Here is a 17,111-nt window from a genome sequence, read left to right as displayed (position 1 = left end):
ACCCTTATGCTCTTTCCAGTCTCCTGGGAATCATCAGTGAAAGCAAGAACGAGAGATTCATTTCTCTGTTGCACCTACTGTTCCCTCGTGATTTTCCCGATTCATATGATCCTGTTGACATTTCGAAGCTACAGGATATTGTCAATCGCACCAGGTTGCTCCTACCCAATTTGGCAGATGAAGATTTATCAAAATTAACTGATTTGTTTGCATCCCCAAAAGACGAACTGGAACCAAATGAATTCATTCGATTTTTGACGGATATAGATATGAATGAGATAGTACCAGCCAATCAGTCACTTGATATTTTGAACAAAATTGTGAAGGCTAGCGCAGACAGTTTCAAGCAACACGACCCCTATGGACTTTCGGATCTATTAGGCACCATTAGAGGAAGCACAGATGAGCGATTTCGATTTCTTTCACTCATGCATCTACTCCTGTCTCAGCAATTTCTCAGTTCCTATGAACCTAAATCCATTTTGAAGCTGCGGGATATTGTCGACATTACCAGGAAATTGCTTCCGGACTTGCACGAAGCAGATACTGCAGAGATTGTGAGGTTGTACGCATCTAAAGAAGATAAACAAGAAATTCTCGACAAGTACATTCGACTTATGAGTGATGTGGATCTTTGGGATCAAGTGTCGGCCAATCGCTCTCTTGATGTACTCAGCAAATTTGTTAAAACCCATGCAGATAGATTTAGACAACATGACCCTTATGCTCTTTCCAGTCTCTTAGGAATCATCAGTGAAAGCAAGAACGAGCGATTCATTTCTCTGTTGCACCTACTGTTTCCTCGTGATTTTCCCGATTCATATGATCCTGATGACATTTCGAAGCTACAGGATATTGTCAATCGCACCAGATTGATTCTACCCAATTTGGCAGATGAAGATTTATCAAAATTAACTGATTTGTTTGCATCCCCAAAAGACGAACTGGAACCAAATGAATTTATTCAATTTTTGACGGATATAGATATGAATGAGATAGTACCAGCCAATCAGTCACTTGATATTTTGAACAAAATTGTGAAGGCTAGCGCAGACAGATTCAAGCAACACGACCCCTATGGACTTTCGGATCTATTAGGCACCATTAGAGGAAGCACAGATGAGCGATTTCGATTTCTTTCACTCATGCATCTACTCCTGTCTCAGCAATTTCTCAGTTCCTATGAACCTAAATCCATTTTGAAGCTGCGGGATATTGTCGACATTACCAGGAAATTGCTTCCGGACTTGGACGAAGCAGATACTGCAGAGATTATGAGGCTGTACGCATCTAAAGAAGATAAACAAGAAATTCTCGACAAGTACATTCGACTTATGAGTGATGTGGATCTTTGGGATCAAGTGTCGGCCAATCGCTCTCTTGATGTACTCGGCAAATTTGTCAAAACCCATGCAGATAGATTTAGAAAACATGACCCTTATGCTCTTTCCAGTCTCTTAGGAATCATCAGTGAAAGCAAGAACGAGCGATTCATTTCTCTGTTGCACCTACTGTTTCCTCGTGATTTTCCCAATTCATATGATCCTGATGACATTTCGAAGCTACAGGATATTGTCAATCGCACCAGATTGATTCTACCCAATTTGGCAGATGAAGATTTATCAAAATTAACTGATTTGTTTGCATCCCCAAAAGACGAACTGGAACCAAATGAATTTATTCAATTTTTGACGGATATAGATATGAATGAGATAGTACCAGCCAATCAGTCACTTGATATTTTGAACAAAATTGTGAAGGCTAGCGCAGACAGATTCAAGCAACACGACCCCTATGGACTTTCGGGTCTATTAGGCACCATTAGAGGAAGCACAGATGAGCGATTTCGATTTCTTTCACTCATGCATCTACTCCTGTCTCAGCAATTTCTCAGTTCCTATGAACCTAAATCCATTTTGAAGCTGCGGGATATTGTCGACATTACCAGGAAATTGCTTCCGGACTTGGACGAAGCAGATACTGCAGAGATTATGAGGTTGTACGCATCTAAAGAAGATAAACAAGAAATTCTCGACAAGTACATTCGACTTATGAGTGATGTGGATCTTTGGGATCAAGTGTCGGCCAATCGCTCTCTTGATGTACTCAGCAAATTTGTTAAAACCCATGCAGATAGATTTAGACAACATGACCCTTATGCTCTTTCCAGTCTCCTAGGAATCATCAGTGAAAGCAAAAACGAGCGATTCATTTCTCTGTTGCACCTACTGTTTCCTCGTGATTTTCCCAATTCATATGATCCTGATGACATTTCGAAGCTACAGGATATTGTCAATCGCACCAGATTGATTCTACCCAATTTGGCAGATGAAGATTTATCAAAATTAACTGATTTGTTTGCATCCCCAAAAGACGAACTGAAACCAAATGAATTCATTCGATTTTTGACGGATATAGATATGAATGAGAAAGTACCAGCCAATCAGTCACTTGATATTTTGAACAAAATTGTGAAGGCTAGCGCAGACAGATTCAAGCAACACGACCCCTATGGACTTTCGGATCTATTAGGCACCATTAGAGGAAGCACAGATGAGCGATTTCGATTTCTTTCACTCATGCATCTACTCCTGTCTCAGCAATTTCTCAGTTCCTATGAACCTAAATCCATTTTGAAGCTGCGGGATATTGTCGACATTACCAGGAAGTTGCTTCCGGACTTGGACGAAGCAGATACTGCAGAGATTATGAGGTTGTACGCATCTAAAGAAGATAAACAAGAAATTCTCGACAAGTACATTCGACTTATGAGTGATGTGGATCTTTGGGATCAAGTGTCGGCCAATCGCTCTCTTGATGTACTCGGCAAATTTGTCAAAACCCATGCAGATAGATTTAGAAAACATGACCCTTATGCTCTTTCCAGTCTCTTAGGAATCATCAGTGAAAGCAAGAACGAGCGATTCATTTCTCTGTTGCACCTACTGTTTCCTCGTGATTTTCCCGATTCATATGATCCTGATGACATTTCGAAGCTACAGGATATTGTCAATCGCACCAGATTGATTCTACCCAATTTGGCAGATGAAGATTTATCAAAATTAACTGATTTGTTTGCATCCCCAAAAGACGAACTGGAACCAAATGAATTTATTCGATTTTTGACGGATATAGATATGAATGAGATAGTACCAGCCAATCAGTCACTTGATATTTTGAACAAAATTGTGAAGGCTAACGCAGACAGATTCAATCAACACGACCCTTATGCGCTTTCGGATCTTTTAGGCATCATCGGTAGAAGCAGAGACGAGCGATTTCTTGCACTCATGCATCTACTCCTCTCTCGGCAGTTTCTCGTTTCCTACGAACCAAAATCCATTTTGAAGCTGCAAGATATTGTCGACATTTCCAGGAAATTGCTACCGGACCTGGAGGAAGCAGATGCTGCAGACATTATAAGGTTGTTCGCAAGTCAAGAAGGTCAACAGGAAATAAGTGATGAGTATATTCGGCTTATCAATGATCTTAATCTTGGGGATGAAGTGTCAGCCAATAGCTCTCTGGATCTGTTGAACAAACTTGTAAGGACCCATGTAGATAGATTTAGACAACATGATCCTTATGCTCTTTCCAGTCTCCTGGGAACAATCAGTAAAAGCAAGGACGTGCGATTCATTTCTCTGTTGCATCTACTGTTTCCTCATGATTATCTCGATTCATATAAGCCTGATGACATTTCGAAGCTACAGGACATTGTCAATCGCACCACGTTGCTCCTACCCTTTTTGGCAGATGAAGATTTATCAAAATTAACTGATTTGTTTGCATCCCCAAAAGACGAACTGGAACCAAATGAATTTATTCGATTTTTGACGGATATAGATATGAATGAGATAGTACCAGCCAATCAGTCACTTGATATTTTGAACAAACTTGTGCAGGCTAACGCAAACAGATTCAAGCAACACGACCCCTATGCGCTTTCGGATCTTTTAGGCATCATCAGTGGAAGCAGAGACAAACGATTTCTTTCTCTCATGAATCTACTCCTTTCTCGGCAGTCTTTCATTTCCAACGAACCAAAATCCATTTTGAAGCTGCAAGATATTGTCGACATTACCAGGAAATTGCTACCGGACTTGGATGAAGCAGATACTGCAGAGTTTGTGAGGTTGTTCGCAAGTCAAGAAGGTCAACGGGAAATAAGTGACGAGTATATTCGACTTATCAATGATATTAATCTTGGGGATGGAGTGTCAGCCAATAGCTCTCTGGATCTGTTGAATAAACTTGTCAGGACCCATGCAGATAGATTTAGACAACATGATCCTCAAGCTCTTTCCAGTCTCCTAGGAACCATCGGTAAAAGCAAGGAAGAGCGATTAATTTCTCTGTTGCTTCTTCCGTTTTCTCATGATTTTCTCGATTCACATGAGCCTGATGACATTTCAAAGCTACAGGATATTGTCAATCGTACCAGACCACGCCTACCCTTTTTGGCAGATGAAGATTTATCAAAATTTACTGATTTGTTTGCATCTCAAAAAGACGAACCGGAACCGAATGAATTCATTCGATTTTTAAGGGATATAGATATCAATGAGAATATACCAGCAAAACGTTCGCTTGATGTATTGAACAAACTTGTGCATACTAGCGCAGACAGATTCAAGCAACACGACCCCTATGCGCTTTCGGATCTTTTAGGCATCATCAGTGGAAGCAGAGACAAACGATTTCTTCCTCTCATGCATCTACTCCTTTCTCGGCAGTCTCTCATTTCCAACGAACCAAAATCCATTTTGAAGCTGCAAGATATTGTCGACATTACCAGGAAATTGCTACCGGACTTGGATGAAGCAGATACTGCAGAGTTTGTGAGGTTGTTCGCAAGTCAAGAAGGTCAACGGGAAATAAGTGACGAGTATATTCGACTTATCAATGATCTTAATCTTGGGGATGAAGTGTCAGCCAATAGCTCTCTGGATCTGTTGCACAAACTTGTAAGGACCCATGCAGATAGATTTAAACAACATGATCCTTATGCTCTTTCCAGTCTCCTAGGAATCAGCAGTGAAAGCAAGGACGAACGATTCATTTCTCTATTGCATCTTCTGTTTCCTCATGATTTTCTTGATTCATATGAACCTGATGATATCTCGAAGCTACAGGATATTGTCAATCGTACCACACCGCTCCTACCCAATTTGGCAGATAAATATTTGTCCAAATTAACTGATTTGTTTGCATCGCAGCAAAGCGAAAAGGAATCGAATAATTTTTTTCGATTAATGAATGATCCGGATATCAATGAGATAGTACCAGGCAATCGTTCACTTTATGCATTGAGCAAACTTGTGAAGGCTAACGCATACAGATTCAAGCAACACGACCCCTTTGTGCTTTTGGACCTATTAGGCATCATCAGTGGAAGCAGAGATGAGCGATTTATTCCACTCATGCATCTACTCATTTCTCAGCAGTTTCTCAATTCCTATAAAACCGATGACATTTTAAAAATATCTGATATTGTGAACCTTACCAAGAAGTTCCTACCGAATTCTGACATAAGACAAACTGCAGAAATTGTAAGATTATTCACATCTCAAGTAGACCAACGGGACTCTTTCAACGAGTATGTTCATCTTTTGAATGCTCTTGATCTTGGGGGAAGGATGTCGGCGAATCACTCTCTAGGTGCTTTACACGCCCTTGTGAAGACTCATGCAGATAGATTTAGAGAAAATGACGCCTACGCATTTTCTAACATTCTGGGTATCTTAAGCAGGAACAGGAACGAGCGACTCAAGTCGCTGTTGCATCTACTCATTTCCAATCAGTTTCTTAATTCCTATGAGCCCAAGGACACACTGATGCTACAGCACTCAATCGAACTAATGAGGCGGACCATACCGAACTTGGCAGACGTAGACGCTGCAGAAATCATGAAATTGTACACACCGCAGGCAGACCAACATGACAGATTTGCCGCGTTAGCGAGTTACCTTGAACTTGGAGATTGGGTTTCTGCCAGTGACTCCTTAGAATCACTCAACGCACTGGAATCCCTGTCAAATGAATTCGGTAGTAAAATCTTACGTCAAGAAGAACACTCGTATGATATTAACGATCTGTTGGGATTTTTTGACACGAGTGCAGATGAAGATAATATATTACCATTTTTCAACTCCTTAACCAATGTGCCTTATCGACCGAAATTGTCATGGTCTACCTCCGTACTCAAGAAAATAAAGCAGTTGTCTTTAAACAACAACCCATCCAATGATCTTGAGATAGACATGCTGAGAAACATAGCTGGTATCTACGGGCAAACTCGCAAAGGACCAAACGATCAGATGATGATGCTTCTAGATGATGTAAAGACGGTAGCCGATGTCCAAATCTCAAAGATAGATGCTCTAACTGAATTAGGTCATCGTAAAACCATCAACACCTTGGTGAAAGAGAGTACGTCGGCTTTACGATCCTACTTAGAATCTCTTAATGATTTCCTTGGCTCGGGCACACAAGGCAACGCGGCATCATTGCTGGATTTTCTTGAACATACTGACATGGGTATGGATGCAAATGAATTCAATCAAGCCATCACACACTTGAAGAACCTCTCAAATACAATTCCCAGCCTGGTGGAGAATGGGAAAACGCATACATCAGTTTACAAAGAAGTACTGAAGCTGTTTGGACCCCAAAAATCACACATGTCGCTACTCGCGTTTGTTGGTGTATTAGAGGATATTTTTAGTCACTCTGACATAGACGTTTCGAATGATCCCACGACACTAAACAAAATGGGTAGTTATCTTGAAAACATTCCTGTGCCGATGACAAAAGCTCTTGATGACATTCACAGCATCTTGATCAACACTGAGGAAGCAAGATCATACGTTGATTACATGAAACAAGTGGTTGGATTAATGAAATCAAAGGAGCCCGATATGTTGTCTGAATCCAACTTCTTTCGAGATCTAAAGAACAAGGGACTTGTAGTCTTACTAGAACGATTCATCCAACAAGGCCTTGTATATGAACCAACTCTAAATTACCTAGATAAACTGTTAGGTCAGGTAACCGATGATGAAATCTTTGCATCCGATATAGAATCCACACTGCAAGAACATAAAATAAGACAGAGTATTAACTTGTACAAACTCAGCAGGCTCCTAGACAAGTACGCAAGCAATTTATTCAAGACCGTTAATTACCAACAATATTTTGGAGATTTGAAGAGTATTCTAGACGTCATTGGTCAGTATAAAATATTGGGAAAAGGAGATGAATCTGACATACATCTCCTTGATCTTTTGGATAACCTTCAAGAATTTCCTGATGAAATATTCACTGAAGACCTCTTTCAGACAGCAAATGCTACCAAGAACGAGTCAAGACTAAATTATCGACAAATAATTGAAGCTTTGAGGAAGTTTTCGGTGCCAAATGTCAAAGAATTTCTCAAGGCTATTGCCGATCTACTCCGGACTAATCCTGAATTGCAGACTGATGACCTATTAAACCTGTTCGACGGGATAGATTTGGTCACCGATGTACATCAAGAGTTAAAAGCAGTGCGTAATTTTATGGAACTCATGAAAGATAATTACGAATTGTGGAAACAGAATGCTAGTAAAGTTCTTCAAGAATTCACCCCTCTTTTCATTCCATCTTCTAAAGAGATAACGGAAAAGGAAAGGTTGGACTTACTTCTCCTTTTCGAGGGAGTAGCATTTGAGAGAGATGGTGCTTCCCGAAATGATACAATGTCTTTGTACGAACTAACCAAGAAGTCTTTCAATGTTTCTTATAACATACCAAAAAGAACTTTTGACGAACTCATTTCTATCATTGATACTGCAGCAACGGATACACTTAGTAAAAGGTTACTCCTTAAACTGTTCGATGGATTCCTCTCCGTTAAGAATGGTAGTCATGAAATGAAGATGGTAGAACGTCTTTACCATTACATGGTTTCCAAAGTTCCTCAACAGTATAATCAAACAGTAGCCAGCATACTCGAAGACCTTATCCACCTACATAAGAAAAAGGAGACGCATGGTGATTTACTAGATGTAATTGAACAAATCAGTCTTGCCAGTGAGGATGGATCTCTAAACTCGACCAGAAATGTATATAATCAGCTGAGTTTCTACGGCTTTCTTTTAAACAAATCGGCAGAGGGGACTGAAGAGTTTTTAAACCTTTTCGATAACACGTACGAAGACTACCAAAATGGCAACGCCTTCCTTCGCCTGCTTGGAATATTAAGTGCTCTACGAAATGACAGTGATAGCTTGGAAGTGGTGCGGAAATTGTTTCACAAGAATGCGAACGTATTTAATGCAATGAACGAACATCTAAATGTTCCCATTTCATTCAAAGACTCTGTTCAATATCTCGACACCATCAAAGATATTATTGATTCTGGAAGTAAGAATGATGTGCTAGGTGTCTTCCAGGAATTCTTCCCGGTCAGTGAAACTCTTACCCTGAATACAACACTTACGCTGTATAAACTGCTCTCTAGAACTTTCAAGAACCCGGTATCCCCAAGAGGACCATTTGCCAACTTGATCTCTATTCTGTCGGATGCTCATGGAGGAGAAACGGATGATGTCCTGCTTCTCCGTATGGTAGATAAATTGAAAAACGGCCCAAATGCCAATTTAATTCTACTACTACTTCAACGAACATTTAAGAACATGATTTCTCAGGTGTCGATTCGATATAATCGAACGATTACTAGTATTCTAGAGGATATTCTCCTTCTTCAAAAGAATGACGGAATTGTTCCACTATTGAACTACTTTCAACAACTCAGACCAGATTGGAGGGTTGGAAATCGAAAAGAAAATTTGCAAAAGTTGGATGAAATGATTCGCCATGTCCCAATGCATTTGAAGCTAACAAACATCACGCAGTTTCTAAATGATATCCAGTACGATGGCCACCTTCATACTTCTGAAGAAAATGAGAGGATGCTTGTCAACTTCTTGCAGAATGCATCAAATTTTCACTTCTTTAAATCAGCGAAGTTAAATTTGGGAGACTACTTCCAGCTAATAAGAAATTTGTCAGCACCTGCTAAAGAAGATTTACTAGAAACTTATGACATGATACTTAATCAGCCTCGCCAAGGCACCACTTTGCTGACAATTGACCAAAGCACCCAACTAATTGATATCTTGAAGAACATATCTCAGAAAGAGTGGTTGCACAAGGAATCATCCTCATGGGGAGAGATCTACGATATCTTTAGGAAATCTTCTCAAGCCTCTGAAAGTAAAAATCTGAACGAATTCATTAAGCATCTTTTTGGTGCAATTCTAAATGAAACCAGTATAGGTTCATCAGATGGCATGCTCTTGGATATGATAGAAGGAATTCAGAACAAGAGTGCGTTAACCCCTGAACATATTCTAAACTGGATGGAAGTCTTCAGAGCCATAAAGGAAATATCTTTGAAAGAGCTCAGGAACACTCTTAAATCTCTTCTAGAAATACTTTCTACTTTGGATGTTGAATTTGAACAACCGAAACAACTATATTCAACTTCCAATCAAGAAATCCTTGATGTCTTTCAGCAAAGTCCAGAGTTGACCGCGTCATTACAAAAGTTTGACTCATTAAAAGAGTTCAATGCTATGTTCCAAGGCATGGATCATACTGAGCATGAACTCAATACTAGAAGTGTTAAAGGAAACAGAAGACTTCTTCTTCAACTGGATAGCTTGTTCAATCCAGAAGAGTTTGAGAGGAAAAAGAGGGAGCATGTTCTACTAAAGTTCCTGTTGAGGATTCCTCGTTTACTGAACGCATCGCAGTTTGATGATGGTGACCTTACGGCGTTGCAACAAATCAATGAATTCGATTACTTTGATTACAGCATCTACGATGAACATCCACCTAATGACAACAAAGGGAAAGGCGCCCTCATGGATGACATCCTTGGTGCAATGCAGAAACTCAACAACGTTAATCTGAAGGTGTGGAACAACTCTTTCCCGAAATTCATAGGAGGGTCTCCCAGTTCCTCCGAAAAGATCACTTCCGAACTGCAACGAATGTATTCCTCATTGGGTGAAGGGATTCGTATGATGTCCAAAGCATTTCACGGAATCATCAGTATGCTTCACAACCCATCACTAACTGTGCAATTGGAGACAACAACTTCCCCAAAAGCTAACGAACTTGATACCTTCTTAGATCATATCGCCAATCTTACCCATTCTGAAGCTGGACAGGACCTAACGCTCATCCAAAGATTTTCTCAACTAACTACTATCGTGAAGAATACCCTAAATAATAATGGTTCGGAGTTGGAAGATGTTGTGGGGGTCTTTTCATCGATCTTTGCTCCAGGTCCCGAAGAGACAGAAGAATGGCGTTTGAAGAATCAGCCACCTGGTAAGTCATTTTATAGAGCCAAATTACAATAACCGTAGGCTATCTCTCAAACAAGATTGTGTCAATAAAATTGATGAATTAGATCAATGATAAACATTTCACCTCAAGCAAGTTTTGTATGCAGCAATATTACCATACAAGTTGAGTTATCAAGTATGTTCGAAAGGTTAATTTCATCCCATCATTCTTTCTGTCTTGTTATCCCACTGCCCCCCTATCTTACGGGGGAGGTGATGCCAAAACTCTAATAGGCCCTAATATATTTCAAAATGTGATTTGGTCACCATTTCAATATATTTTTAGTCATCGAGTCTTTTCCTTTCCAACTCATTCCGTGATTTCCTTTGTAAATATATCTGGAGATGATTCCATTCAAAATTGGTCTGAATGGGGAGCATGGAGCGTCTGCTCTGTGACTTGTGGACACGGTGAGCGTGTGAGAAAACGGACATGCAGCATCAACATTGAGGGACTCTTGATCGCGTCAGATGGGTGCATTGGGAATGCTGAACTAGTATCGGATTGTCGGATGGAATGCCATGGTGAGTTTAGACAGAATTCCCCCATCATATCGACCTTCACGAAGCATAATTGCTTTGTAAAACGTTTAAGCAGATTTAAGATGGCGTATAGATATGAATAATTATGTTTAATGTCAAAGAGAAGATGTGGAACATATTGGGGGAAGCTAGAGGCAAACACTACCAAGGTATTTGCAAGAACAGCTACGCCAAATAAAGTAAACAGAAGGAGCCAAGCAGTGGTTGAGATAGGATCTTTCGTTAGCCAGGACAGACATGAAAGTGTAAGCAAGCGTCGAAAGTTAAGATTATGAAGAGTGTTTGAAGTCTGAACAGATCTGTTATCAATGTTACATGTCTAAAAATTTTCAATAATCTGTTTTGCGTACAGATTATTGTCTTTGAATATTAGTAAAGACGAAGTTTGAGTCTGTATCGTTCCCCTGATTATCTACTTGCACCCTGCAGAAGGTTCTTGGGCGGAATGGTCCTCTTGGTCCACCTGTGACAATAGATGCGGTGTCGGCAACCAGACCCGGTCTCGACTCTGTGGTTCGAACCACACGGAATCAAATTCAATCCACCCCGTCAACCACCTCTGTAACGGAACCGCTGAAGAACGAAAAGAGTGTCAGGAATATGACTTTGATGAATGCTCCCTCCATGAAATATTTATTCCTGGTAAGGAGCCTCACACTATAGATTACCCTAAGACGCAGTTTGGGGTGCCGGTATTCCGTAATTTTTACTTTTAAACATGATGTACCTTACTTATATTTAGATTTTAAGACCATTGTTTTCTCCCTCGGGTGGTCAATTTAGCCTATCGTTCTCCGATCTAAACTTGACGGTCTTAAACGTGTAAGTATGTCAAAGGCGTAAGTACAAGTGCAGTATCTACATTTTCTTAAGTATTTATCAAGGGCAACATTTCATTAATCATTATATCTTATTCTACTTTATATACTTTGCATTGTTTTAATTCTATTCTCATATGAATTATTTGTTATGACTGTGTGACTGACCAGTGAGGCTATTTTGTTATTTTGAGTGTTCTATTCTATGATATGAAAATTGACTGATTGCTGACCCACTATCAAAATTTGTCTTGAATCCACAGGAGAATGGACGGAGTGGTCGGACTGGACAAAGTGCCTTGATGTTTGCAAGGGATACCGTCACAGACTGAGATCATGCAATCCTCTGAATGAGACAATGCCGATGGTCAACAGGACGAAACGAGACGAAGGTCTTCTATGTGAAGGAGACTCCAAGGAGAATGTCTCCTGTGAACACATGACAGAATGTTGGAAGAAGATGCACCCCGTCATCATAGGTTGGTCTACCACCCCCCCCCCCCCTCCCCTTTCGCCCCTTCCTACTGAGAGCTAGCATGTGGTGCATCGAGGATTGACTGTAGCCCCCCCCCCCCAAAAAAAAGAGAATTGTGGGGACGTAGAGATAAATCTGAAATGAAAATAGATTGTTTGCAACCCTCCTTTCACAATTTCCAGTGTTCTGTGACGCGATTCTCACTGCAATGAAGAGATCTGCAAAGGTCATTAGTCATCTGAAATAACATTGTATACGCCACTATGATCCCTAGAGGATGATGCTTTGGTTTGTATAGTTTGTATCGCTGATTTTTTTTTTTTTTTAAGATCCTCGATCGCGAGGGAAATACAAAGAAAATTATTTCTCTCCTCTGTTTCTTTTGCTCTGTCTCCCCTTTTCTTGTGTCTATTCTGTCTTTTCTCTCATCATGCTTAATCCCCCCCCCCCCCCCCGATTCTATCGATCTTCACGACGCATAATTGCTTTGTAAAACGTTTAAGCAGATTTAAGATGGCGTAAAGATATGAATAATTATGTTTAATGTCAAAGAGAAGATGTGGAACAAATTAGAGGAAGCTAGAGGCACACACTACCAAGGTATTTGTTTGAACAGCTACGCCAAAACAAAGTAAACAGAAGGAGCCAAGCAGTATAGTTGAAAAAGGTTCTTTCGTTAGCCAGGACACACATGAAAGTGTAAGCAAGCGTCGAAAGTTAAGATAATGAAGAGTGTTTGAAGTCTGAACAGATCTGTCATTATCCATGTTACATGTCTTCTCTAAAAATTTTCAATAATCTGTTTTGCGTACAGATTATTGTCTTTGAATATTAGTAAAGACGAAGTTTGAGTCTGTATTTTTTTTATTATCTACTTGTACCCTGAAGAAGGATCTTGGGCGGAATGGTCCTCCTGGTCCACCTGTGACAATAGATGTGGTGTCGGCAACCAGACCCGGTCTCGACTCTGTGGTTCGAACCACACGGAATCAAATTCAATCCACCCCGTCAACCACCTCTGTAACGGATCCGCTGAAGAACGAAAAGAGTGTCAGGAATATGACTTTGATGAATGCTCCCTCCATGATATATTTATTCCCGGTAAGGAGCCTAACACTACAGATTAGCCTAAGACGCAGTTCGGGGTGCCGGTATTCCGTAATTTTTACTTTCAAATATAATGTACCTTATTTCAACTTAGATTTTAAGACCATTGTTTTCTCCCTTGGGTGGTCAATTTAGCCTACCCCTCTCAGATCTAAACTTGGCGGTCTCAAACGTGTAATTATGGTCAAAGGCGTTGGTACATGTGCAGTATCTCCATTTTCTTTATTTATCAAAGATATTATTACATTAATCATATTTTTTATTTTATATCCTTTGCATTGTTTGAATTCTATTCTCATATAAATAGCAAATTATTTGTTTTGACTGTGTGACTGACCAGTGAGGCTATTTTGTTATTTTGAATGTTCTATTCTATGATATGAATATTCACTGATTGCTGACCCACTATCAAAATTTGTCTTGAATCCACAGGAGAATGGACGGAGTGGTCGGACTGGACAAAGTGCCTTGATGTTTGCAAGGGATACCGTCACAGACTGAGATCATGCAATCCTCTGAATGAGACAATGCCGATGGTCAACAGGACGAAACGAGACGAAGGTCTTCTGTGTGAAGGAGACTCCAAGGAGAATGTCTCCTGTGAACACATGACAGAATGTTGGAAGAAGATGCACACCGTCATCATAGGTTGGTCTAACACCCCCCCCTCCCTTTCGCCCCTTCCTCCTGAGAGCTAGCATGTGGTGCATCGAGGATTGACTGTAGCCCCCCCCCAAAAAAAAAAAAAAAAAATAGAGATAAATATTAAATGAAAATAGATTGTTTCCAACCCTCCATTCACGATTTCCAGTGTTCTGTGACGCGATTGTCACTGCAATGAAGAGATCTGCAAAGGTCATTAGTCATCTGATATAACATTGTATACGCCATTATGATCCCTAGAGGATGACGCTTTGATTTGTATAGTTTGTATCGCTGAATTTGTTTATTTTTAATTTAAAGATCCTCGATCCCCAGGGAAATACATAACAAAATCTATTTCTCTTCCGTCTCTTTTCCTCTGTCTCCCCATTTTCTTGTATCTATTCTGTCTTTTCTCACATCATGCTTAATCTCCCCTCCCCCTTTTTTTTCTTTCACATTTAATTACATTTCCTGTATCTCCATCCCACCATTCAGCATCCTGGACAACGTGGTCACGGTGGTCCCGATGCGACAACAGATGCGGTGTTGGGAATCAAACCCGATCTCGACGATGTCAGTTGACAAATCAAACAGTAACCATGGAAATCCATCATAGTAACCACTCCTGCTTTGGCGATGCCGGTGAGAGAAGAACGTGTAGCGAGTATGACTTTGACGAATGCACACTTCACCACCTTTTCGTGCCAGGTATGAATTGAATGAATAGCTGTATCGATGTATCACAATTGTATTAAAAACATTTAGAATATTTTTTTTACAAACTTAAACAAATGAAATCATGTACGGATAAGGCAGTTGCTTATTGCAGAATTGAGACTGAAGAAATTGAGAGTGAAATAAGAAAGACATTGATTTTAACATTTTTTATGATCATTACTAATACCATGGTCACATCTGTTCTACGGCGGCCGTACGGCGAGTCGAAAACAGCCGTTTTATCAATTTTGATTCAAACCACCTACATGACCTATATGTACATGTAGTTGGATAAAAATGGTAAAACGGCTGTTTTCGACTCGCCGTACGGCCGCCGTAGAACAAATGTGACCATGGCATTAGATTATGTTGATGGGAGCTAACAAATATTTGATTTAGGTCATCCCCCATGGCTTTTGAAGATAGACCGAGCGAGTGGAAGATTGAGTAAAATTACTTGTTAAATTATCTGAAGAGAGGATGTCAAATTACAATCACAGGTTCGTGGAGCGAATGGAGCAGTTGGTCGGAGTGTTCAGATAACTGTACTGGACATCGAAATCGACATCGATTGTGCCATCCCTTGAAAGAGCATCCGTCAATAACTACGAGGATGAAACGAGACCGTGGTCTCCTCTGTGAGGGTAATTCGACACAGAATTCGTCATGTGTATCAAGCGGCTGTGAAGGGATTCTCAATACATCAATAATCACAGGTACGATGCATACCCTTGTGCTAATTGATTTGTAACATAGCTTACCCGTCAAAAAGAGTCACGTTGCATATTCAAGAAACGTCTAAATAGGCACCTTGAGAAATCTAGGCAGTTTGTTCTCCTTAATTTAGCATCATTTTTCTCTATTCTTGACATACTAACATTCATTTATTGATACACGATTTATTAATTGGGCATGGAAAAATCCGATGTGAAATCCCATATTGCAATGGGCACGATTTGTTTCAAAGAAGAACAATATTCTATCCTCCACAGATTCCACATCATGTGTACATACAAAAATAAACACATATCTCTTGTGTCTACTCAAATAAAATATGCTTAGCTTGTTTTTCAACAACATCTCTCAGTCTGATATGTGTCCCTTTACACTCATGTTTATCCTGTTGTTTCTCTACAATTTGAGTCCCTTTATATAAACAATATCTTATTTAGTTTCCGAATCTATGATTATAGGATTTAGGCCTGGGGTTTTTTTCGATTATGGACATATGTCAGATTTAGCGTTACCATGGGCCAACAATTCAGAAAATAACACTGATTTAATTTTGTATCTATTGTAGCACATGACGAACACCACCACCATCATCATCATCATGAAGAGGGACAGGGCACGAGTTCAGCTGTCATTCTATTACTATCTATGATTGGATTTATCCTGGTCGTCGTCGCAATCATATGGTACTTCGTAACGTCACATCAAAGACGACGAAAGAAGCCCTATCGGACGAATCGAGGCAACAGCACCCAGAGCGTCTTCCAAACCAAACGATCTTCGAGCGGAGAAAGTCGCCAGTCTTCGTCAACAAGATCGTTTCTTAGCTGGCGAAGCAAGAGCCAGGAGTCCGCCAGGTTTTCCGATCAGCAGTCAGAGGAGTCTGCAAGGCTCCTAGACGATGAGCAGATGCCTCCAGAGACATCTCCCTTCCGTCCGTACCGGCAACCATCGCGATCGACCAAGGATGATATCTCTGCGGAATGGCTCTGGCCTTGGGAGACGGAAGGTGATGATTGGGCTGCATTGGACTTTGAGGCAGACACTGCTTCTACTATGCACTTTGATGTTTACATGGAGGTGGATGAATCGGAAGAACCGCGGATTGCTTCACCCGAACGTGCTCCCTCAGCAGTTGGTGAATCGACCGAAGATCTACAAGAGTCTACAGAGAACAAGATGGTTGAATTGGAGAAATCAGCCGAGGCCTGGTTTGATTGAATTGATAATCCATTTCCAAAAACATCTAGGATACAATAGAGCATGGCAATAGAGTCGCAATGCATTATATTCCTATCTGAACCATACTCTAGCTGTAGACTGCTATGACGATCAGTCAAATTTTCTTGCTTCATTGAATAGGCTGGATAGAGTAGATGATAGGATGTCTTCGAGCTTTGTTTCCTTATCAGAGTTGACAATGTATTGATCACACCTGCTCTGCAATCGGATGTTACGAAGGTCTATGAGAGTATGGATGGCAAAAAAATGCCAATGTAGCGAATTCAGGAAATTCGCCAGTACTCATTAAATTTTAGAGGAAGTTAATGAACAGATTCCTGTTTCCACTCCACGACATCTACTAGTGAGGTTAACAAAATCACGATTCTTTCTATTTAAGATGGTTTGTCTATATTTTTCCCCCGATACTTGCTCAAGATTTCATAACTTGTA

The 17,111-nt window shown here is 40.3% G+C and overlaps 1 protein-coding gene across 1 annotated transcript; it reads left to right on the top strand.

The window, feature by feature from the left end:
- Nucleotides 1–14,452: 14,452 nt before the first annotated feature.
- LOC121427300 lies at nucleotides 14,453–16,880 on the top strand (the record flags this gene model as incomplete). The annotated part of the gene is made up of 3 exons (XM_041623638.1): nucleotides 14,453–14,696; nucleotides 15,206–15,421; nucleotides 16,006–16,880. Coding segments are annotated over 3 exons (1,113 nt in total), but the record flags the coding sequence as incomplete, so codon positions are not given.
- Nucleotides 16,881–17,111: the final 231 nt, after the last annotated feature.

This window comes from Lytechinus variegatus, chromosome 14 (genome assembly GCF_018143015.1).
Source record: "Lytechinus variegatus isolate NC3 chromosome 14, Lvar_3.0, whole genome shotgun sequence".
Taxonomy (NCBI): domain Eukaryota; kingdom Metazoa; phylum Echinodermata; class Echinoidea; order Temnopleuroida; family Toxopneustidae; genus Lytechinus; species Lytechinus variegatus.
The sequence above is the reverse complement of the archived record's forward strand: the minus strand, read 5'-3'. Positions and strand labels throughout refer to the sequence as shown.